Genomic DNA, 24709 nt, shown 5'->3' with positions numbered 1-24709 from the left:
CACCTTATACAATATAAACATGGTGTCGACTGGCTGTCAACAATTAGCTTCTAGAACACTCATCTTCCTAAAACTCACTAGCTTCTAGATCTCTCGTCTACCTAAAACTCACTAGCTTCTAGAACTCTCGTCTTCCTAAAACTCACTAGCTTCTAGAACTCTTATCCCCTTAGAACGAGTCCAAACAAAACTCATCTCCAATACAGAAAAAAGTGTCAAAATAAATTGTGATCCATGGAAACGCACTGGCTTAACGCATAACACAAATATTTTTGACTGCCAAACATTGAGACAATCAGCAACCAAGTTGTCCTTACCACAGACATGTCTGATTTCAAGAGGAAACTCCTGCAATATCCGTAGTAACTTTCCACCTCACTGCAGAGCTTCTCTCTCTCTTCTCAGGGTTCACTAGATAGGCATGTTGTTGGATCGGGGCCCAGTCCCCAATGTCATGCTCTAGTACATTTGGTTGGCATATCTGAGAATTAACCCTGATATTATAAAAGCAGGATAACAATTCCAATATAATTGTACACAAAAATGGTCAGTTGGTTGCATAAATAATTATTACTTAATGTTACATGAATTGTAAATATAAAATATCAAAGCAAATGTACACCCCTTTGTTAATATGTATTGGCAATAATTCACTTAGTGGTGAGGCATGGAATAATAAAACATGTATTTTTTGTCAGGTTGAATGTTTGAAATATGAGGTGATTTGAGTCATGCTTCTTCAGTAGTGGAATAAAGACAATTAGCACATGAGTGTTGTCAAGAAATGCTGGAGTGATGTTGGATTGTTAATAAAATTGATTATAGACCAATGTATTATACTGTGTCCATGTGTTTTGTGTCACGGCCCCTCTGCAGTGCAGGGGCGGTTCCTCCTGCAGGCAGAGGAGGGTCGTTAGTGATTGGAGTCACCTGGGCTCAGGGTATTTAAACCGCTTCACTAATCACTCGTCTCTCTCTCTCTCTGCTCCTCCAGGTATGATCCTGTTTTGTTTGTTCCTTTGCAGTTTTGCATAGTTTTCCACTCAGTCATACACACACACACACACACACACACAGATTCACGCATCCCTGCACTTCACATACACCTTATATTATGATACTTTCACACCTCATTCCTTTTTCTTTGTTTAAAGTTAATAGTTTTGGTTTACAATAAAGAACCTTTTTGATTGGCCTATACCTGTTGTTCGTGTCCCCTCATTTTTGCCACAGGCTATGAGCCGGCCTGTGACAATAGGCTGCAAGTACCTTGAAATTAAGTTGTTTTAAAGTCATTGAAAAAAAAGACCCAAAACAATATTTTCAACTTTCACATTCAACTACAACCGAACGCATATTGGACGTTGGGCATAGCCTTCTTTTCAATGTCTTTCCAATTACATGTTTTTTTCTTACAAGTTTCCAAATCCAATACTGTCACAAGAATTTCTAGTTCCAATGATATTAACTCAAAACTCACTATATACTTTGACCAATACCCCAGGGGTTGTAAAACCCTGGTTAATAGAAGAATTTGACAAAGACCCAGAATTTCTGCAAAAGGTAAGTTCTTTATTCAGAGAGCTCTGAAAATCATACAAGCACATAGCCTTTTAGACCTCACATTTGGTCATATAAATGCCCCTCTTCGCAAACACTGTCAATGCTGTTCACAAGTCTTCTCCAACACATGCATTGCTTATCATATCCTGCAACATGTTACATAATCTACTGCAAGCCTAACTGTTTCTCCCCTCCCTGGGTGGGGAGACCTCCTTCCTGTTATCAGTTTCACAGTGGTCACAAGTTGTCTGTCACAAGCTGTCTGTTAACAGTTCCTCTTTTCCTTGAATGTCTCACTTGAATTGCTAAATAGTAAAATCTTAATTTGTCCTATGCACACACATTAGAGAATTACAGTATATTAATTCTTTACACAGTTATACGTTTCAGGGCGGAATCCTTTAGTCAATACCTTAAACATATCAATTCCATTCTCAATAACCAATATGCAGAAACAGTTTGTGGTATATTGAAAGCCTAAACATAAAATGTGCTATATACACAAACATCTGCCACAATAATCATATTACTTGAATTTTTCTTAAACAAGCACCTTAATGAACTGCACAAGCACCAGACACGCTGTTGTTTTGACAAGTTGCGATAAATCACTGATATCGATTAGGGGGGAAATCAGGTAGCATGTGATGTTGAAACGAACACAACTAAAAAAAACAAATGGAAATGGGAGATATATTTCACCTCACTGGTTAGAGGACAACCTGCAGAAGACAGTCAGCTACATTTTGGAGTGATGCATTTAAATTTAGGGGTTGCTAAACAAAGGAACACAACACTTATTTGTCATCACTCATCGATATCATGTTGAAATTGTGCGAAAGGAGGGAGATGAGGTTGCACGTCCTGTTAAAACTAACAGCTCAGAAACCACACAGAATCTGGGAATAATGTGTACATCACTGGTTAGAGAACAACTTGTAGAAAACAGCTAGCTATATTTTGAAGTGTTGCATTTTGATTCAAGTGGGTCACCAACGTGGTAAGTGTAACACAGCTCTTTTTGTGTTAGTCACTTTTTGTTAAATCACGTAAATAGTACTCTTCCATTTCAGAGCCTGGATTATCCCCCTGAGGCTAATATGCATATCATGCTGAAATCAATAGAACAGGGGGCAAACGTTTAGGGTTCTACATTGTGACATCATTAAAATACTTCTACAATGTTAAAACATTCTACATTGTGACATTATTTCATTGATATCATGAAACAACTCCTTCATGTATTTTCTGCTGTTTGATCAGATAACTTTTATCAGAGTATCTATTCCCACATTGAACACAGCTATAAGGTTTCTCTCCTGTGTGTCTCCGCTGGTGTATAGTCAGATAGCTAGATGTAGTAAAACTCTTCCCACATTGATCACAGCTATAAGGTTTCTCTCCTGTGTGTGTTCTCTGGTGTACTGTCAGACTGCCAGATGTAATAAACCTCATCCCACATTGATCACAGCTGTAAGGATTCTCTCCTGTGTGTGTTCTCTTGTGTGATATCAGGCGGGTTGACAGAGTAAAACTATTCCCACAGTCAGAACAGCAGTAAGGTTTCTCTCCCCTGTGATTTCTCAGGTGTATTTTAAGTTCTGATGAAGATTTTAAACATTTCCCACAATCAGAACAGCAGTGAGATCTCTTCCTTGTAGATCTACACAGGTGTTTCTTGAGGTGTGGAGAGACTCTTCTCTAACCTGTCAACATCATGATGTTGTTGAGGCTCCCCAGAGGATCCACGGTAGTTCTGTCTCTCCCCTGTGTGAACAACAAAGTCAGACAGATGGTTAAAGGCCCACAACAGCAAAATTCCACTGTAAAAGTGATGCCAACAGCATAGCCATGATGTTGTACAACAATTGACAACTGCAATGAATGTAATGATTATTTGACATTTGTCTTAAAATGAGGAAGAATAGTCATATTGTCTTGTTTTCACATTAGTAGTAACATCAAAGATTGTAGACTAGAAATAAGTTATTCATGTTGTTGAAACTCTAAGCAGTGTGCCAGATGACTTTTGGTCTCCAAAATAGGCCCCTTTCTGTGTTTGCTAAAATTGCGGCATGAGGGCGATAAACACACAATTTGATTGCAGAAACTCCTCCCTGCTAATGAGGAAACCGATAGTTATGGATGTAGTATATCTGCCTGGAGCAAAAACGGTGAGCAAAGATTTTAGTTTTTTTTACAATGTATTCTAAATGTGAATCGGGGAAAACTCAGGGGAGTAACCTCCATTTCCAGGTTGCTTATGAGTGCATTTCACACTACTTTGGATTATAATTGTACGGCTCGTTTGAATGTCCTGCTTAATATAATGTTTGTGTCATCATTGCAAATCAACCGCTTTGTGCTTATAAAGAACACTTCTACCAGTGAAATACTCTTTGGCTAGCTTTTCCATCAACCTGACAATGAGGGATTGTTCACGGTTTGCCAAATTGGCCCATAACTTCACCTAACAACAAAATAAAGGAAAATAGCTCTGTGTTGTACAATAGCCTATCCATCAAGGAACAGTTCTCTACACATTATGACCAAAGTAGGGATGTTGGATCCAATGTGGAGCATGGCATAACTGTCTTTACCAGAGTAATGAATGAAGAAGCACTTTGGTTGTTGTTGCATATCGTGATGTTTGTCATGCGACTGTCATTCAGAAAAGGATTTCCTGGATCAGCTGATGATAGTTGAACATGTGACTAAAATAAAGTTACAATATTTTTTTCATCTTTATTTAACCAGGCAGGCAAGTTGAGAACAAGTTCTCATTTACAAATGCGACCTGGCCAAGATAAAGCAAAGCAGTGCAATAAAAACAACACAGAGTTACACGTGGATTAAACAAACGAACAGTCAATAACACAATAAAAAAAATTCTATAGTGTGTGCAAATGGAGTACGGAGGTAAGGCAAAAAATAGGCCATAGTAGTGAAGTAATTACAATTTAGCAAATTAACACAGGAGAGATAGATGTGCAAATAGAAATACTGGTGTGCAAAAGAGCAAAAAAATAAAATAAAAACATGGGGATGAGGTAGGTAGTTGGATGGGCTATTTACAGATGGGCTGTGTACAGCTGCAACGATCGGTAAGCTGCTCAGATAGCTGATGCTTAAAGTTAGTGAGGGAGATATAAGTCTCCAACTTCAGCGATTTTTGAAATTCGTTCCAGTCATTGGCAGCAGAGAATTGGAAGGAGGTGTTGGCTTTGGGGATGACCAGTAAGATATACCTGCTGGAGTGCGTGCTATGGGTGGGTGTTGCTATGGTTACCAGTGAGCTGAGTTAATGCGGAGCTTTACCTAGCAAATACTTATAGATGACCTGGAGCCAGTCGGTTTGGCGACGAATATGTAGCGAGGGCCAGCTGACAAGACAGGTCGCAGTGGTGGGTGGAATATACTTTAGTGAAAAAACGGACGGCACTGTGATAAACTGCATCCAGTTTGCTGAGTAGAGTATTGGAAGCTATTTTGTAGATGACATCGCCGAAGTCGAGGATCGGTAGGATAGTCAGTATTACTAGGGTAAGTTTGGCGGCGTGAGTGAAGGAGGCTTTGTTGCGGAATAGAAAGCTGACTCTAGATTTAGATTGGAGATGTTTGATATGAGTCTGGAAGGAGAGTTTACCGTCTAGCCAGACACCTAGGTACTTGTAGATGTCTAGCTAGTTAGCGGGGTGCGTGCTAATAGCGTTTCAAACGTCACTCGCTCTGAGACTTGGAGTGGTTGTTCCCCTTGCTCTGCATGGGTAACGCTGCTTCGATGGTGGCTGTTGTCGTTGTGTTGCTGGTTCGTGCCCAGGTAGGGGTGAGGAGAGGGGCGGAAGCTATACTGTTACACTGGCAATACTAAAGTGCCTATAAGAACATCCAATAGTCAAAGGTTAATGAAATACAAATGGTATAGAGGGAAATAGTCCTATAATTCCTATAATAACTACAACCTACAACTTCTTACTTGGGAATATTGAAGACTCATGTTAAAAGGAACCACCAGCTTTCATATGTTCTCATTATCTGAACAAGGAACTTAAACGTTAGCTTTCTTACATAGCACCTATTGCACTTTTACTTTCTTCTCCAACACTTTGTTTTTGCATTATTTAAACCAAATTGAACATGTTTCATTATTTTTTTGAGGCTAAATCTATTTTATTGATGCATTATATTAAGTTAAAATAAGTGTTCATTCAGTATTGTTTTAATTGTCATTATTACAATTTTTTTTTAATTGGCCGATTAATCAGCATCGGCTTTTTTGGTCCTCCAATAAATCGGTATCAGTATCGGTGTTGAAAAATCACAATCGGTCAACCTCTAATTATGACATCATGGATGAATTCTATAATATACTATGTAGACTAGAAACCTGGTTAAACTATCATTATGACATCATGGATGGCCAGTCCTTGTATTCATAGTGTAGTGAATTCAGGGGGAGCCCTGAGCTGAACTCAAACCTGTGTCCAGCGACTGTCAAGCCAACACCTTATAACTGTTACGCCAAGATGTCTGAACTTCTTGACGAGGTCGCTAGGTGTTGGGTTACGGTTTCTACAATAGCTTTTCCTATGATTTTGAGAGTGGTTACACTTCTCCTTCCCCCATCACTCAGCTGTTTACCAAACTAAGTCTCTGGGCAGCCATTTTGTTGCTGTTTAAAAAACACAACCCAGCAATCTGCAGTTCAAACAATAATAACAAATCTGTCATTCCTCCACTGTTTTGGTAATAAGATGATTATGGGGTGTGAGAAATGTAACTACAGACTGACAGACCTATGGATGCAAGGACTGACATTCCAGGATATCAACATTATAGTTTTAACCATGTTTTGAGGCTATACAGTGTTGATGTACATTGTTTCTAGACATTGGAGTAAAAAAAGCTTATTTGGGGTTCTGATGGGGTACGACAGTTGAACTAAGCTCATGACGCATGTGTTATATTCTTCAAGAATCAATGGCTATAAATAAATAATTTAAAAGTCACAATATGGATGTAGCAATTGCAGATTTCCGCTTTAACACCAATCATCAGTTCAACAACGTTGATAAACTTTGTGCTACTGAGTTTGTATGCCAGTGTAACGGTGTAATGAAGTTACATTTTTTAATATATTTAACCTTTATTTAACTAGGCAAGCCAGTTAACGACAAATTCTTATTGACATTGACGGCCTACCCCGGCCAAACCCTAACCCAGACGATGCTGGGCCAATTGTGCGGTGCCCTATGTGACTCCAAATTACGGCCTGTTATGATACAGCCTGGATTTGAACAAGGGTCTGTAGTGACGCCACTAGTACTGAGATGCAGTGCCTTAGACTGTTGCGTTGCTCGTGTGTTTACATTACACTCAGTGTAGTACACTCAGTTATAATGGTATGGGATTCTGTGTAATCCACAGCAGATTTATGGAGAATTTTATGGAGAATTTGAAAATTGACTGGACCTGGGATAGAAATGTATAAAGTTGACATTAGCAATTTATGTTCTAGTAACTACTGTTGTTGGTTTGGCGTCAAATAAGCCTCTCTTTATATGTTACTTGCCGAATCTCAGTTTTCCATATAGGTTTTATGCTAAAGTTCCCTCTTTCAACTTGGTAGCTAACTGGAAAATGCATCTTCTTTAGGAGTGCTATTTTTTACCCTGTCGACTACTGATCATTCATCCACACTGTGTGTCTCATCAATGCAGGTAATTTATGACAAATGTATAAAGTACACGTTTTATAAACTCATGAACACCAGCCAGTTTTTGCCCGGTTATGTTAGTTTAGGTGTATTATACTTATTCACCCCCTGAGGGGGACATTGAGTAGTTTTTCCAGGTTAATTTGATATATTTTGATAGTAAAATGGATGACAGTTTATTATGATGTAGTGAATATGAGACACGTGGAAACAATGGATTAATTAAAGAAGAAATTAGTAGGAATGGTTAAATCCACTATAGGACAATACCTTTGATAGACATTTCAATTGTTTTTTTGTTCGTATATTATACGGCAGATTTATGGAGAATTGCTGTGGGAGCGCTATTTAGATCCCGTCACTACTGATCATTCATCCATACTGTGTGTGTCCCATCATTGCAGCTTTGGAAACAAATTAACTATCCATCCATTGCTCCTTCCTGTGTTGACTCACTGACTTGAGGGAGATTTGACTGGGAATTAGCTCGATATCTAGGAAGGTCACGCTAGGTTGATATCTAGCTCAAGCTTCACCTCATGCTTTTCATTAACTGTGTGATTGTGTTATCTAGTGGGAACCCGTTAGCACAGTAGGCTCTGGTGCCTTCTTGCCGTGGGCTCAAAACAAAAGAGAAAATCATACCTGCTTGCTCCTTTTTGTTTTGTCAACTTTTCGGTAGGGGTGTTACGTTTGATACTGGAGCTACGAGGCATGAGTCCAAATTGCTAAACTGTAAACTTCAAAGCAGTGTGCCGATGCCTGGAAAGCCTCAGTGCTTCAGGAAGTCACCACTACCTTAGCATGATACGGTGGCAACAATTGAGCAAGACAAAGGAGATGATCGTGGACGACAGGAAAAGGAGGGCCGAACAGGCCCACATTAACATCGACAGTTTCAAATTCCTTGGTGTCCACATCATCAACAAACGTTCGTGGTCCAAAAACACCAAGACAGTCGTGCAGAGGGCATGACAACACCTTCTCCCCCTCAGGAGACTGAAAAGATTTGGCATGGGTCCCCAGATCCTCATAAAATCCTACAGCTGCACCTTCGAGAGCATACTGGAGTCGCCTCTTCACTGTTGACGTTGAGACTGGTGTTTGTGGGTAATATGAGGCCTATGTTTCTCAAACGAGACACTCTGCTTTTCTTTCAAACACAAGGACATTTTTCTATGTGACCCCAAACTTTTGAACGGTAGTGTATACAGTACCAGTCAAAAGTTTGGACACACCTGCTCATTTAAGGTTTTTTCTTTATTTTTTACTATTTTCTACATTGTAGAATAATAGTGAAGACATCAAAACTATGAAATAACACACATGGAATCCTGAAGTAACCAAAAAAGTGTTAAACAAATCAAAATATATGTTATATTCTTCAAAGTAGCCACCCTTTGCCTTGATGACAGCTTCGCACACACTTGCCATTCTCTCAACCAGCTTCACCTGGAATGCTTTTCCAACAGTCTTGAAGGAGTTCCCACATTTGCTGAGTACTTGTTGGCTGCTTTTCCTTCACTCTGCGGTCCAACTCATCCCAAACCATCTCAATTGGGTTGAGGTTGGGTGATTGTGGAGGCCAGGTCATCTGATGCAGCACCATCACTCCCCTTCTTGGTAAAATAGCCCTTACACAGCTTGGAGGTGTGTTTTGGATTGTTGTCCTGTTGAAAAACAGTGCAAACCAGATAGAATGGTGTATCGCTCCAGACTGCTGTGGTAGCCATGCTGGTTAAGTGTGCCTTGAATTCTAAATAAATCACAGACAGTGTTACCATTAAAGCACCCCCACACCACCTCCTTCATGTTTCACGGTGGGAACCACACATGTGGAGATCATACGTTCACCTACTAAAAACAATATTGTGTTTTTTACTAAATACATTTTCCCTGACTACCCAAAGTACCTGTTACAATTTGAATGCTTAGGAGGACAGGAAAATGGTCCAATTCATGGACTTACCAGGAGAACACCCCTGGTTATCACTTATCAAGAGAACATCCCTGGTTATCCCTACTGCCTCTGGTCTGGTGGACTCACTAAACATAAATGCTTTGTTTGTAAATCATGCCAGAATTTTGGAGTGTACCCCTGGCTGTCTGTAAATTATGTCTGAATGTTGGAGTGTTCCCCTGGCTGGCTGTAAATTATGTCTGAATGTTGGAGTGTTCCCCTGGCTGGCTGTAAATTATGTCTGAATGTTGGAGTGTTCCCCTGGCTGTCTGTAAATTATGTCAATGTTGGAGTGTTCCCCTGGCTGTCTGTAAATTATGTCTGAATGTTGGAGTGTTCCCCTGGCTGGCTGTAAATTATGTCTGAATGTTGGAGTGTTCCCCTGGCTGTCGGTAAATTATGTCTGAATGTTGGAGTGTAGCCCTGGCTGTCTGTAAATTATGTCTGAATGTTCCCCTGGCTGTCTGTAAATTATGTCTGAATGTTGGAGTGTTCCCCTGGCTGTCGGTAAATTATGTCTGAATGTTCCCCTGGCTGTCTGTAAATTATGTCTGAATGTTTCCCTGGCTGTCTGTAAATGATGTCTGAATGTTGGAGTGTTCCCCTGGCTGTCTGTAAATTATGTCTGAATGTTCCCCTGGCTGTCTGTAAATGATGTCTGAATGTTCCCCTGGCTGTCTGTAAATTATGTCTGAATGTTGGAGTGTACCCCATGGCTGTCTGTAAATTATGTCTGAATGTTGGAATGTTCCCCTGGCTGTCTGTAAATTATGTCTGAATGTTCCCCTGGCTGTCTGTAAATTATATCTGAATGTTGGTGTTCCCCTGTCTGTCTGTAAATTATGTCTGAATGTTCCCCTGGCTGTCTGTAAATTATGTCTGAATGTTGGAGTGTACCCCATCGCTGTCTGTAAATTATGTCTGAATGTTGGAATGTTCCCCTGGCTGTCTGTAAATTATGTCTGAATGTTCCCCTGGCTGTCTGTAAATTATATCTGAATGTTGGTGTTCCCCTGTCTGTCTGTAAATTATGTCTGAATGTTCCCCTGGCTGTCTGTAAATTATGTCTGAATGTTGGAGTGTACCCCATCGCTGTCTGTAAATTATGTCATACTATAAGGAATGTGAAATGATATATACTTTTACTTTTATATATTTTAGCAATTCTATTTACTTTTGATACTTAAGTATATTTAAAACCAAATACTTTTACTGAAGTTGTATTTTACTGGGTGACTTTCACTTTAGCAACTTTCTATTAAGGCATCTTTACTTTTACTCAAGTATGACAATTGGGTACTTTTCCCACCACTTTTATAACGATCTCTTGCGTCATCGAGCCATTCCTCTGGGTAACCCCTCTGTCTGAAACACTCATCCAGCCATTCCTCTGGGTAACCCCGCTGTCTGAAACACTCAACCAGCCATTCCTCTGGGTAACCCCGCTGTCTGAAACACTCATCCAGCCATTCCTCTGGGTAACCCCGCTGTCTGAAACACTCATCCAGCCATTCCTCTGGGTAACCCCGCTGTCTGAAACACTCATCCAGCCATTCCTCTGGGTAACCCCGCTGTCTGAAACACTCATCCAGCCATTCCTCTGGGTAACCCCGCTGTCTGTAACACTCATCCAGCCATTCCTCTGGGTAACCCCGCTGTCTGAAACACTCATCCAGCCATTCCTCTGGGTAACCCCGCTGTCTGAAACACTCATCCAGCCATTCCTCTGGGTAACCCCGCTGTCTGTAACACTCATCCAGCCATTCCTCTGGGTAACCCCGCTGTCTGTAACACTCATCCAGCCATTCCTCTGGGTAACTCCGCTGCCCGAAACGCACATCCAGTCAGCATGTTTGTGTTGGTCACTCTTTGTACTTCAAATCCTGTGTATGCAACTGCATTGGCTGATGGGGAGACTCTTTTTTAGGGGTGAAGGGTGGAAGCTGTCTCGGTGTAACAGAGAATACCTGTCCATTCATAATTAGATGCAATTGTTTTTATACTAATCTTACATTCCATGCACTACTTTGACATAGTGGAAGATATATTGAATTTATACTGTTTTTCATACTAAGATGTTGAAGGATAAGTTGGTTTAGTCTGTTGATTGGTCAGTCATTGGGTTCATGCATTTTGCAATATGTTAAAATCAAGCTTTATTTATACAGCACAAAATAAACAGAAAAATTTAGTACACAAACATGAGGATAACAATCAGAAGACTAACAACTGAAAGACTAATGAGCACCCTAAGGAAATGATATTGGATGCAATATCCAACCAAAAATACAAGCTTGTTTTTTAGGAGGGGCTCTGAAAGACACTATGGGGGTGTCCACTGAAAGTTGACTCGTAACAACTGGGACGTAAAAGACACCCACCACATCTGCCCAAGAAGAGGCAAATAAAAGAAAAACCCACAACAAACTTAAAGACAGGAAGCAAAACAAAAAGGTGGAGCAACTAAAAAGTTGTTGACTCTCCACATCTATCAAGACAACTGGAGCACTGGGCCAGACACTCTTAAAAAGAACCTGGACCAGCTCAGATGAAACACCTTCTCACTAACGAGATGGACAAGCCAGCACAGGTGTAACACATACTGACTAACGAGGTGACACCAATCAGTGCGTCCTACGTGCTAATGAGCTATAGGTGCTAAATTCTTCAAAACTTAAATGGAAAAACCAAACTAAATATATATATATATTTCTGTAATTGTTTGCTTCTAGAACTCTAGTCCCCTTGAAAAGAGCCCAAACAAAAATAATCTCCAACAAGGAAAAACATGTCAAAATAAATTGGGATCCATGGTAACGCACCGGCTAAACGCAAATCTCTTTGACTGCCTACCCTTGAGACAATCAGCAACCAAGTTGTCCTTACTACGGACATGTCTGATTTCAAAAGGAAACTCCTGCAATGTCCGTAGTAACTTTCCACCTCACTGCTGAGCTTCTCTCTCTTTTCAGGGTTCACTCGATAGGTATGTTGTTGGATCGGGGCCCAGTCCCCAATGTCATACTCTAGTACATTTGGGTTAGCACATCTGAGAATGAACCCTGATATTCTAAAAGCAGGGCAACAATGTCAATATAATTATACCCGAAAATTGTTGGTTGCATAAATAATTATGATTACTAAATGTTACATGAATTGTAAATATGATTTGGCAATAATTCACTTAATGGTGAGGCATGGAATAATAAAACATGACAATCAGCTAAATTTGGGAGTGATGCATTTACATTTAGGCGTCTCTAAACAAAGGTACTCAACACTTATTTGTCATCATTCATCGATATCGTGTTGAAATCCATTGTGCGAGAGGAGGGAGATGAGGTTGCACATCCTGTTAAAACTAACAGCTCAAAAACCACACGGAATCTGGGAATAATGTGTACATCCCTGGTTAGAGGACAATTTGCAGAAAGCAGCTAGCTACATTTTGAAGTGTTACATTTTGATTAAAGTGGGTCACCAACATGTTAAGTGTAACACAGCTCTTTTTGTGTTAGTCACTTTTTATTAAATCACTCTTTCAATTCAGAGCCAGGATTTTTCCCGAGGCTAATATACATATCATGCTGAAATCAATTGAATGGGGCAAACGTTTAGGGTTCTACAGTGTGAAATTCCTTAAAATACTCCTACTACAATGTTAAAAACATTCTACATTGTTATTTCATTGATATCATGAGATATCTCCTTCATGTATGTATTTTCTGATGTTTGATCAGAGATCTTTTACGAGAGTATCTCTTTTCACACTGATCACAGCTAAAAGGTTTCTCTCCTGTGTGTGTTCTCTGGTGTACCGTCAGATCACTAGATGCAGTAAAACTCTTCCCACATTGATCACAGCTATAAGGTTTCTCTCCTGTGTGTACTCTCTGGTGTCTGGTCAGATGGCTAGATGCAGTATAACTCTTCTCACATTCATCACAGCTATACGGTTTGTCTCCTGTGTGTACTCTCTGGTGTGTAGTCAGATGACTAGATGTATTAAAACTCTTCCCACATTGATTACAGCTATAAGGTTTCTCTCCTGTGTGTGTCCGCTCGTGTATAGTCAGATTGCCAGATGTAATAAAACTCTTTCCACACTGATCACAGCTGTAAGGTTTCTCTCCTGTGTGTGTTTTCTGGTGCAGCTTCAATGTCTGCGATGTTGAGAAGCTTTTCCCACAATTTGAACAGTGGTAAAGTTTCTCTCCTGTGTGTACTCGCTGGTGTGAAGTCAGCTGGCTAGATGTAATAAAACTCTTCCCACATTGATTACAGCTATAAGGCTTCTCTCCTGTGTGTGTCCGCTGGTGTATAGTCAGATTGCTAGATGCAATAAAAGTCTTCCCACATTGATCACAGCTAAAAGGTTTCTCTCCTGTGTGTGTTCTCTGGTGTACTGTCAGATCGCTAGATTGAACAAAACTCTTTCCACATTGATCACAGCTGTAAGGTTTCTCTCCAGTGTGAATTCTCATATGTACTTTTAGTGATTTTAACCTTAAGTAACTCTTCCCACATTGATTACAACTAAATGATTTCTCTCCTGTGTGTGTTCTCTGGTGTATAGTCAGATTGCTAGATGTAGTAAAACTCTTCCCACATTGATCACAGCTATGAGATTTCTCTCCTGTGTGTGTTCTCTGGTGCAGCTTCAAAATCTGTGATGTTGAAAAGCTTTTCCCACAGTCAGAGCAGCAGTGAGATTTCTTTCCTGTGGGTCTCCACTGGTGTTTCTTGAGGTGTTCTGATGTGGAGAGACTCTCCTCTGCCTCATCAGCATCGTGATGTTGTTGAGGCTCCCCAGAGGATCCACGATAGTCACATCTCTCTCCTGTGTGAACAACAAAGTCAGACAGATGGTTAAAGGCCCACAACAGCAGAAATATACTGTTTATTTGCGGTAAAAGGTGATGCCCAGAGCAGGGCCATGAAGTTGTACAACAATTGACATCTGTTAAATTATTTGACAACTATTTGCCGCCGTATGAAAATCAACCCAGAGGACCCCTGGGTGACTATACAGAGATCTACCCTCTGACAGAAGAAAATGGAGATGCTACCACAATTATCCTCAAGGGGACTCCAATGGAGGAGGTGGAAGACAACAGCAGCAACAAGCAGCATGAGAACAATAGAATTGGATGAGAAAAGAAAGCACAGTTCCTGGAGCGAGTTTTCCCTCGCCACCCCAACTCACTCCACAAAAAGGAACAGACTGGAAGATCCTAGACATATGGCCACCCGTAGAAAACACAAATTACTACAGAAGCAAAAGAAAAGTACAATGTGCCACCATCCATGGGTGACCTTTTCAGAGAGCAGGAAAAGGAGGACACGACACTGCACTGAAGAAGGCCCAGCTCGCACAGATGGAGACAGGAAGTCTGCTCAAAGTTGTTTCTACAGGCTCACCACAACCACAGCCTGCAGCTCCCCCACAGTCACATCAGTCACACCCATGAACCTGGTGCCTACAGGATATGTGCTTTTCAGCTTGTGAATTGGGGGAAGGCCCTTACTGTCTACTCAGACTCAGCATATGCTAGTGTGGTTTGGAAGAGGGTTTACTAATAGGTCTGGCTTATGGCTACATATTTTGTCTGGCATGCCCCGTTTACCATCAATCATGATCTCTACTGTTTGCTGATTAGCTCATGGTGTGAGCCATTCGTCAAAGGGGGATATGGTGGAGAAGATTTCAGTCCAATGGTTTTGCCAAAATCAGCACGTGAAAAAAAAAATATATATATAAAGTTAATTTATTGTTGCACGACATGTTTGTTATATAACATAGACAAGGGAACTCCACTGCAACCAGGGAAGTTCCCCACTTCAAAATGACCTCTTGCCCACCTTGCTATGGATTTCATAGACATGGTAGAGCAAAAAAAAAGAAAGCGATACTGCCTGGTGATAATTGACAGGTTCACCGGGTGGGTGGAAGCATTTCCCTCCACCAACTGCGATGCGAAGTGTTGCGAAATTGCTAGTCAGGGAAATTATACTCAGGTTGGGAGTGCCTGTGAGGTTTTGTCTGCAGACAATGGGACCCATCTCATAGGAGATGTGGTTGCCCAAATGATGGGTGTTGACCAGATGTTTGTGTCCATCTATCACCCGTGGACTAACGGGATTAGAGAGAGGGTTCATTAAATGATCAAAGGGGGGTTTGCAAAAGCCTGACATTCCACAAAAATGATCTGGGTGGAATGCTTGCCTATTGTCCTCATGAAATTGCGCAGCAGCCTTAACAAAGGTATTGGGTGTACACCTTATGAGATATTAACAAGATGACCAATGAACACTCCAGGGGTGAGACCTATGACTGACCGACAGATAGAAACAACTGAGACACAGTGTGACCATCTTGAGTACATGAAGGAACTAACCTCTGTTGTAAGTTTTCACCACTCTCACACTAGCAAAGCAAACGAGGTTCCCCCAGGTGAAGACCCTGACGAGCTTCCCATAAACGTTGGAGACTAGGTGAAACTACGAGTCCATACGAGAAAATGGAACCAGCCAAGATGGATTGGACCCTTCCAGGTGACCATGGTAATAAAAGGCTGAGATCCACCGATGAGGAGGAGCTAGAGGAGAAACGGGGAAGACCAAAGGCCGAAGAACCAACAGAGGGTTCAGCCACAGAATCCAAAGAGTCATCAGATGTTGAGGACACCATCATACACACACTATGATTGTGAAACAAGAAAACCGCAACCATGGAAACACGCATGTAGGGTATTTATTGCTCTCCAAATCCGACTCGTTCCCTTTGTGGACGGGGATGTGGAGAATAATACATGGGTGAAAGCAGTGACATACATAGGATTACAGGGGAAGGGGAACACATCTGGAACACGGGTAATGCAACACAGGTAATGCAACAGGTGAGAGGTGTAAACTTTTCCTGGATGGAGGAAGGCATGGGAGCACCTTTTGGATGGATGTGGGTATGCAGTGACAGGGGGTACCTCACTTTACCTCCTGGATGGGGGGGGTGTTGTTATTTGAGGAGAACAGAAATGTACATGTTAAGAATTCCGGTCTCCGATCTTTTCAATAAAACAGGTAAAACCAACTCTGGGGTACTGAAGCGTGCCAAACGACTCATCCCAGACAATCAGGAAGCCTATGGTCATGTCCTATTTTTGGTATGTCAGTCATACCCTCCCGGGGTGTGGCTGTCCGGGAAAAGTGGGTAAACAATTTAACCAATTCTTTACTGGCCTATATGAGTTTAACGATCCCAGGATTTAGCCAACTCTCATTAGATGTCCAAAATCTGAAAGCTGTCGTCAGCCGCCATGAGTTGGCTTTAGATTATCTTTTGGCGAAGGAAGGACACTGTAACGTACCAGGTGTTATTGGTCCTGATAATTGTGTTATGCTCCTCCCTGACTCCTCTGAGAATATGACTGCGATAATTGATAAGATTACTGATCTTAGAAAACTCTCTCAATCTGACTTTCAAAATTGGTGACTGGTTTAAATGTTAAATTTGGAACTGTAATGGGGAAAGTTATGTTAACTTTGTTTACTCCTCTACTTGTAGTGGGATTGGTGATTTTGGCTACTGTTTGTATTTGTAAGAGAATGACTGTAACTGCTCTTGAACATGCTGGAGTGATGGTGTTGGTGGAAGCTGATGCAAATCGTTCTGGTTTCTCTTAATTCCATTGTCCATCCAACTCATGACGTTCTTCCCAGGACTCAGGAGGAATGGGAATATAGACAGACTCACCCCACCACCATTCCAGGAACCTCAGGTGTGGTTTCTCCCTTTAGCAGGCCATCCCTGGGATCAAATGGATCCTGGGGTTTTGCCAACTCTGTTTGATTTCAGAGGAGAATATAATGATTGAACCTGTGAGACTTATTAGTCTCAGAGGGGGGAATGTAGGGGTGGAAGACCCTCCTCATTATTGATTAAGGGGACTTTAAGATCCATATGTTTTGCTGCAGGCCTTATAATAAGATACTGTTGCTATGTGTCTAAAAACTGCCACTGTACGTTGCACAAGCATCTATATTAGTCTTTGTGGTTAAGCCCTGGCTGTTGTGAGAGTGTGCTTGTAGGCTGGGTCTGAGTCAGACCGAAACTAGATAAAGAGAAGTAACCACTGTCTGGTTTTGACATTTTGATCTTGTGTGACAGTGGACAATCCTAAGAAATTCAGAGAAGCTACTGTACCAGGTTACCTTATAAGGTAACCTCAGCTTATTGGTAGACACATACATTGACGTAGGTGATCAGACCACCAGGGTGTGATCACATGTATAAAATCAGCTGTTCCCTTAGGTGGGGTGCAGAACTTACTGGGAAACATACGTTATGTTCCTGTTGTCAACTTCTGTCTGCAATTACATTAAATAAAGTTTTGATTGATTAACTTAAAGATCTTGTCTGACTGCTGATTTCACCAATAAGCCAAACAGGGACAAGGTACCTGCCTAACAATGTGTTCTGAATATTAAAACTTTGGATTATAATTGTAAGGCTCGTTTGAATCTCCTGCTTAATATAATGTTTGTGTTATTGCCGCAAATCAACTGCTTTATACTTCAACAAGTAAAATGCTCTTTGGCTAGCTTTTCCATCAGCCTGACAATGAGTGTTTGTACACTTTGTGTATGCCAAATTGACCCATAACTTCACTTAACAACAAAATAAACCTACTGTAGGACCCATAACTTCACCTAACAACAACATAGACCTACTGTAGGACCCATAAGTGAAAAATGCTGAAGGAGTGAGTAGAGAGGAGATGGTGGTGGATGTCCCTCAGTCTGCAGTGAAGCCATGAGAAGGATCCCAACACACTAATAGTGAAGAAGGTGGACTTTGTTGTGTTTATAGCGCAAGTGAGAAATTGCACTAGTCAAACTGTTTATTTTATGTAATTACTATGATTTGTTCATCCAAAACATTATTTGATTTGGGGGTATTTTTTACAACCCTGTACAGTGGGTGGCAGCAATACACCGGATGAGTGTAGTCTGACAATAAACCTCAGAGAAGAAGAAGACATGGTAGGAACCAAAGTGTTGGTCAGTGTTTCAAAGTGACCCTAATTAGATGTTACATTACATGTTTTTTTACTTCATGTAGCATGTTAGCTAGATAACATATTCATACTTGGCCTATTCCAAGCATGCTTATCTAGGCCTACAACAACACTGGTACCAGGCAGTATTAGCTAGCAATGTTTGCGCTGACTCTTAATACATTTAGCAAGCTAGCTAGCCCGCTAACTAGCGATTAGCGACTAACATTATTTTAGCAACACCTTGCTAAGAAAAGACAAACTGTCGCCTTCAATGTAATGTCATGAAAATAATTGCCAGAATATTATACGACTTATCAACAGCTCTAACAATTTGACCCCCACAAGAAATCTTCACTGGCAATTCTAGAATATACTATATATCCTAGAAACCTTGTTAAACTATCATTATGACATCATGGATGGATTATAGATGGATTACTATGACCAATATGCATACTATATACTCAATTAACATCACAAATAGTACGGTTTGTATGAGTATTCTAACACAGCTAATGACTTATCAACAGCTCTAACAATTTGACCCCACAGGAAATCTACACTGCCAGTTATAGAAAGACCCATTTACTATATAACCATTGATTATTGAAGAATATAACTTATAAATGCCTCAAATGTTTCAACTGTATTACCCCACCAGAAACCAAAACATGAGCTCGCATAAGGCCACTGTTTGTAAACCAATACTATATGGCTGAGGAGTAGGGTCGATCCAAGCGTTCTGACCTCACAACGACAGTAAAGCACCCAAGCTAACTGGCTAACGTCGGATAGCTTGCTAGACACAAATGAGAGAAAACCTCACTCTGACCCTTTTACTTGCCCTAGCAGAGCTGGTAAATCAACAACGATTTACCTGTTTCATGTTATTCAGAGCGTTGGGGACTAACTGTGCAGCTGGCAAGAATTTAATTTGAGCTTTTTCTGCCTGTTTACTGACACCTGGACATATTCAACGGGTGTTGAGCGCTAGTAAATTAATTATTCTGCACTCTGGTACACTCTGAAATCGGAGTTGTTCATTCATTGTTCATTCGACCCCGAATGAACAATGTCCATTGAGAACGCACACGACCCCTTGGCTAAGAATGACGTGAATAATCAAGTCAATAAACGTTGGCTAGTTAGTTAGAATATAGTTAATATACTGGCAAGTTTGATGTATTAGTAGCCAACTAACATTATGTAGCAAGCTGACATACTGGTACATATGGCTATAAAGATATGCTATGCGGTTTGTAAGGATAGTGTAGCTAACAATGTGTAACATAACTTATTTGAAAAGTCATTACATTGCTCAACATTTTCTTAACATTAGGCATAATTATTTAAAGCAGTTCATTTGTATCCACTCTCTCGTCGAACTTCAGCGGCATATTTTCCGCCATTTTCATCAAATGTGAAAATAGTTTAAGCCACGCCCATTTCCTGAAGAAATGCATTTTGGGCCCTAAAAACACCGAAATAGAGTCCTCTGCATGTATACTTCGTATTTTGGCGAATGTAGTATGACATCCGGGAACTTTTGGCAAACTAACTATATCCATACTTTGACCAATAAGCATCACAAATAGTATGGTTAGAATAAGTATTCTAACACAGCTCAGGTCTCTGGGCTGCCATTTTGTTTCTGTTAAAAAACTAGGTTGTCCCTTTAAAAAAAGCCACACAACAATCAATCAACCAATCTGCAGTTCAAACAATAGCAAAGCTGTAATTCCACCACTGTTTTGCTAATAAGATGATGGATGGGGCTGGAGAAATGTAACTACTCTCAAATTCATAGACAGACCTATGGATGCAAGGACTGAACATCCATGATATCAACATTATAGTTTTAACCGGCTATACAGTGTTGATTTACATGGTTTCTGATTTGGGGTTCTGATGGGGTACAACAGGAGGCATGTGTTATATTCTTCAATAATTAATGGCTATAAATAAATAATAAAACATTTAAATATTGATGTAGCAATTGCATATTTCCCCTTTAACACCACACATAAGTTCAACAACTGTAGAGCTTGTGCCTCTGCTTTTAAGACAGTACTTACTCGTGTTAACCAGGGCACGTTCATCGTTAGAGCCACTGGATGCCTTAAGATGCCCTTGGGAAACTGGGCCCAGATATCCAGTTTCCTCCTCTTCTTCCTTTTTCAATGTGACAGTCCCCCTCTCCCCCTCTTCCTCTTTCACTCCAAAAAATGCATCCTTCTCCTCCTTCACTCTGAAATACTTTTCTTCCTCTTTTACTGTAACATCCTCCTCTTCTTTCACTCTGAAAGCGTCTTTCTCTTCTTCTTTCACTGTAACAGCCTCACCCTCTACTTCTTGTTTTACTGTGATATCCTCCTCCTCTTTAACGAGAGATTCTTTCTCCGTCCAGCAGACCGCCTCTTCTTTAGCAGAAGGAGAGTAGCTTAGTGAACTCATGGTCGGGGATGTTAGCTAGCTAGGCTATTGCTAACTTAACCAGCCCGCTAGCTGAATAATAACAACACCGTAAATATGAAATTAAATCGGACAACTAAGTAGACCACAGAAGTGGGTTTAAAACACAGTGGCCTATAAACACTAAAGCGTCTAAAGAGCTTTATTGTTTCGGCTAGTTTGTCTAGCAAGCTACCGAGGTGGCTGACTTACTGTTGCTGCTGTTGAAAGAAGCGTTCCGTCCACTAGATTATACGTCACTAACAGCACTGCCTTAAATTCCTACATCTGCTGACTGGAGTGGGTAACGCAGTTGACTAAAATGTATATTACTGTATAATGTTCAGAAAAAGTTAAAGGGTCGGAAGGTTTTACTCACCAGTGTAACAGTACAGTGTGGTTAAAGACGTAGTAAGCTAGTTGTAGTCACTTTATGGTTACCTATAAGTACAAACAGTTATGTTTTTGCGTTATTACATATTTATTCATTTGTTTCGGGAAATCTTCTAAACTACCCACAATGCACTATTTCTTAACGTCATATGTATGATCAACTCTGTGCTCCTCGGTTTGTATGCCAGTGTAACGGTGTAATGAAGTTATATATTTTGTAATATATTTAACCTTTATTTGACTAGGCAGGTCAGTTAAGAACAAATTCTTATTTACAATAACGGCCTACCCCGGTCAAACCCTAACCCAGACGATGCTGGGCCAATTGTGCGGTGCCCTATGCGACTCCAAATCACGGCTTGTTATGATACAGCCTGGATTTGAACTAGGGTCAGTAGTGACGCCACTAGTACTGAGATGCACAGGTCTTGAGAAGGGACCAAGGGATCAGTGGGGTGGGTATCCCGGGGAGTGGGGGGATGACCGCCAAGTGCGTATTTTACATGGACGACGTCAACATTTTATGTACCGACCTTTTATCCGTCGACAGGACTCTGGACAGGACTGACTGGTACGGACGAGCCTCTGGGGCGAGACTGAACAGAGACAAGACAGAGGCCCAATTCTTCGGACCGTGGGCAGACCCAGACTTGACCAGACTACCTCTGACAGTTACACTGACGGACATAAGGGTACTGGGGGTAAAGTTTGACCGGGGGGAGGAGGGAGCGGTAACTGGAGCGGAATCCTGGGGACGGTAAGACAGAGACTGGGTTTTTGGGGACTACGACAGCTGACTTTTGAGGGCAAGGTTTTAATCATTAAAGCTGTGATTTTACCTGTGCTTTTATTAATCAGTTCTGTTTTTATCCCCCCTCGAAGGAGCATTTTAGACCTGGAGCGGACGCTTTTTTACTTCCTGTGGGGAGGCAAGTGGGAGAGGCTGAGGAGGGAGGTGGTCAAGAGGCCCAGGTCCAAGGGGGGGAAAGGCTTGCCTGACCTCTACTTGTTCCTGGGCAGCCGCTACACAGCGTTACATCTGACTCTTGCCACCTCCCCGGTCAACAACAAGACCCAGGCCCTCGCACGGTTCTGGCTGGGATCTTACCTCAGGACTCTGAGGCTGATCCCAGTCGACCTGCGAGCCCCAGTCTCTTTCCTGCTACCCCCGCACTACGCCCAGCTCCAGAAGTTTTTAAGACATTTTAAACTGGAAAAAGAAACAGTCACGGTTTTAACAAAACACCGCTCTCTTCTCTCTCTTGTGCAGGATCGGGAACCAGTGTGTCCAGTGCGCGGGCTCGCTATAGGTGAGCCCACAACGGTTTGGCGCAACGTGGCCCATCCTGCTCTCCTGAATCGGCATCGGGACCTGTCCTGGATGGTCGCCCACGAGATCCTCCCGGTCAGGGCCGTTATGCACTCACGGGGCATGGCGAGGACATCCGCGTGCCCCCGACCAGGCTGCGGCCAAGAAGAGTCGGTGAGGCACATGCTCTGGGAGTGCAGAGCCGCCAGGGAAGGAAGCAGGCCCCCTGATCACCTCGTGTCTGCCAGCAGGGGAGGACCTAACACCTCAGCTCGTGCTGTATGGGGTGGGCCGAAGGCCCATTCCATCGAAGGCCTTCACCAAGCTCTGGCCCACCCTCACGTGCCTGAAGGAAGCACTGTGGTCCTCCCGTAACCTGCTGGTAGCGAAAAACGTAGAGACCACCCCCCAGGCAGCGGCCATGGTAGCCACGGAAGCCCTGGGGTGGTACGGAAGGAAGGGGGCCTCGACCCCAGGCGAAGGGTCCCCCACAACACCCTAGGTCCCGGCGGCCACGGCCTGACAGCGCTGCGGCGCCTAGGGCGATGCGCCTAGGGGAGGGATCTCCTCTGGGCCCCGAAGGACGGGACGATGATCTATTCAGAAGAGCAGGATGAGGTGAGCTTGATAAAGACTCACCCCCCTCCTGTACAAGGGACTGAAGACAGCCTTTTAACAAAGTGACTTTTTAACATGGTTTTTCATGTCTTAAAAATGTTTTACCTTTGTTAGATCATTAGTACACATTTTAAATGGCTTTTACAGATTTGATGTTTTTACAAGGAAAGTACTTTTATTCATGGTTGTTTTCATTGGTTTTAACAACATGTACTTTTTAACAAATTTAAATGTAACTTTCAAATGCTGTGTTTTATGCTTTGTTGCCGTTTTTATGTGTATCAATGATGTAAAAAATGTATGAGCTGTTTTTAAAGGAAATGTGTCAATAAAACTTTTCCAAAAGAAAAAAAAAAACTAGTACTGAGATGCAGTGCCTTAGACCACTGCGCTGCTCGTGTGTTTGCATTACACTCAGTGATAATGGTATGGGATTCTGGGTAATCCACAGCAGGTTTATGGAGAATTTGAAAATTGAGTGGTCCAGGGATAGAAATGTATAAAGTTGACATTACATCATACATTAGCAATTTATGTTCTAGTAACTACTGTTGTTGGTTTGGTGTCAAATAAGCGTCTCTTTATATGTTATTTCCCGAATCTCAGTTTTCCATATAGGTTTTATGCTAAAGTTCCCTCTTTCAAGTTGGTAGCTAACTGGAAAATGCATCTTCTTTAGGAGTGATATTTTTATCCTGTCGACTACTGATCATTCATCCACACTGTGTGTCTCATAAATGCAGGTAATTTATGAAAAATGTATAAAGTACACGTTTTATAATATCATGAACACCAGACAGTTTATTAGCCCGGTTTTGTTAGTTTAGGTGTATTATACTTATTCGCCACCAGAGGGGGACATTGAGTATTTTTTCAGGTTAATTTGATATATTTTGATAGTCCTTTTTGTTTTGTCAACTTTTCGATATGGATGTTATTCAGCTCACTGGTTACGATAACAACACTCACCCGTAGCACGCGTGTTACATTTAATATAGGAGCTACGAGGCATGCGCCAAAATCGCTAAGCAGTATATTTCAAAGCAGTATGTCACTTTTATCAGCAGTGATCAATGACGTCTGAAGCTTCATTTCGTCCATCATTCTGTCTCTTTTATGCAGTCCGGTAGTTGGGCTCCATTAGTCTCCCTCCTCTCAAAACAAATGGCATAAGTTTTGTGTTCCTTTGTTTAAAATGTAGCTAACTGTCTTCTGCAGGTTGTTCTCTAACCAGTGAGGTGAATTTTCATGTGAATTCCAATTTCCATGTGTTTTTTCCTTGCCATCATTCTGTATGTCTCTTCTCTTTTGATCTGCAGTTATGTTTTAGTTGGGCTCCAGCTCACTGACCATAACCGTGCTGGTTGGCTACGCTGGTTAGGCTAGTTGGATAAATAGCTAACGTTGGCTGGCTGGCTAAGATAACTGCATATAGCTAACATTCTTTGATATATGGTTAGATGGTGTTATGTATTTCCAAAACTGTGGTTTACTTTAATCACTCAAGTCATGACTGAAAACGATTGGTTTAATATGAAGTTATACATTTTAAGTTATTTCTGTTGTAGTTTACATCATAGGGAATAGGCTGGTCCTCCATATTACTTCACACCTGACTTTGGCATTCTTCTGAAATCTGA

General features: G+C 41.4%; 1 protein-coding gene and 1 pseudogene across 4 annotated transcripts; one reads left to right on the top strand and one right to left on the bottom strand.

Annotated features, from left to right (window-relative positions):
- Positions 1–1572: 1572 nt before the first annotated feature.
- On the bottom strand, positions 1573–21016 carry LOC110527620 (uncharacterized). 3 transcript variants are annotated; one of them, XM_090240560.1, is made up of 3 exons: positions 20374–21016; positions 12991–14079; positions 1573–3257 (listed from the first exon to the last, which is right to left on the bottom strand). In XM_090240560.1, exons 1-3 carry the CDS (start codon positions 20750–20752, stop codon positions 2785–2787), a joined length of 1941 nt encoding a protein of 646 aa, XP_090096686.1. In that variant the 5' UTR covers positions 20753–21016; the 3' UTR covers positions 1573–2784. The 3 variants fall into 3 exon arrangements, with proteins under 3 accessions (XP_090096686.1, XP_090096687.1, XP_021464696.3); XM_090240561.1 differs by having other exon boundaries at positions 1574–3056; positions 12958–14079; positions 20374–21014; XM_021609021.3 differs by lacking the exon at positions 1573–3257 and having other exon boundaries at positions 11371–14079; positions 20374–21012.
- A 279-nt stretch (positions 21017–21295) lies between these two features.
- Positions 21296–23426, top strand: LOC149982355 (uncharacterized; annotated as a pseudogene). Its single transcript, XR_016497494.1, has 2 exons — positions 21296–21317; positions 21560–23426. The product of XR_016497494.1 is annotated as an uncharacterized LOC149982355 (transcript).
- The last annotated feature ends 1283 nt before the right edge of the window (positions 23427–24709 follow it).

Source organism: Oncorhynchus mykiss, chromosome 7 (genome assembly GCF_057628025.1).
Source record: "Oncorhynchus mykiss isolate SJ-2025 chromosome 7, ASM5762802v1, whole genome shotgun sequence".
NCBI classification, from domain to species: Eukaryota; Metazoa; Chordata; class Actinopteri; order Salmoniformes; family Salmonidae; genus Oncorhynchus; species Oncorhynchus mykiss.
Note: the sequence above shows the minus strand (reverse complement) of the source record. Positions and strands in the feature narration are given on the sequence as shown.

What these genes read in the sequence shown, in the direction of transcription:
- LOC110527620 (XM_090240560.1), bottom strand. Translation starts at nt 20,752, where the DNA reads ATGAGTTCACTAAGCTACTCTCCTTCTGCTAAAGAAGAGGCGGTCTGC. An exon ending in ACGTGCCCTGGTTAACACGA is followed by an intron (nt 14,080 to 20,373) that starts GTAAGTACTGTC and finishes TTGTTCACACAG; the next exon opens with GAGAGAGATGTGACTATCGT. An exon ending in GTGTGAAAAGAGATACTCTC is followed by an intron (nt 3,258 to 12,990) that starts GTAAAAGATCTC and finishes GTTAGAGAAGAG; the next exon opens with TCTCTCCACACCTCAAGAAA.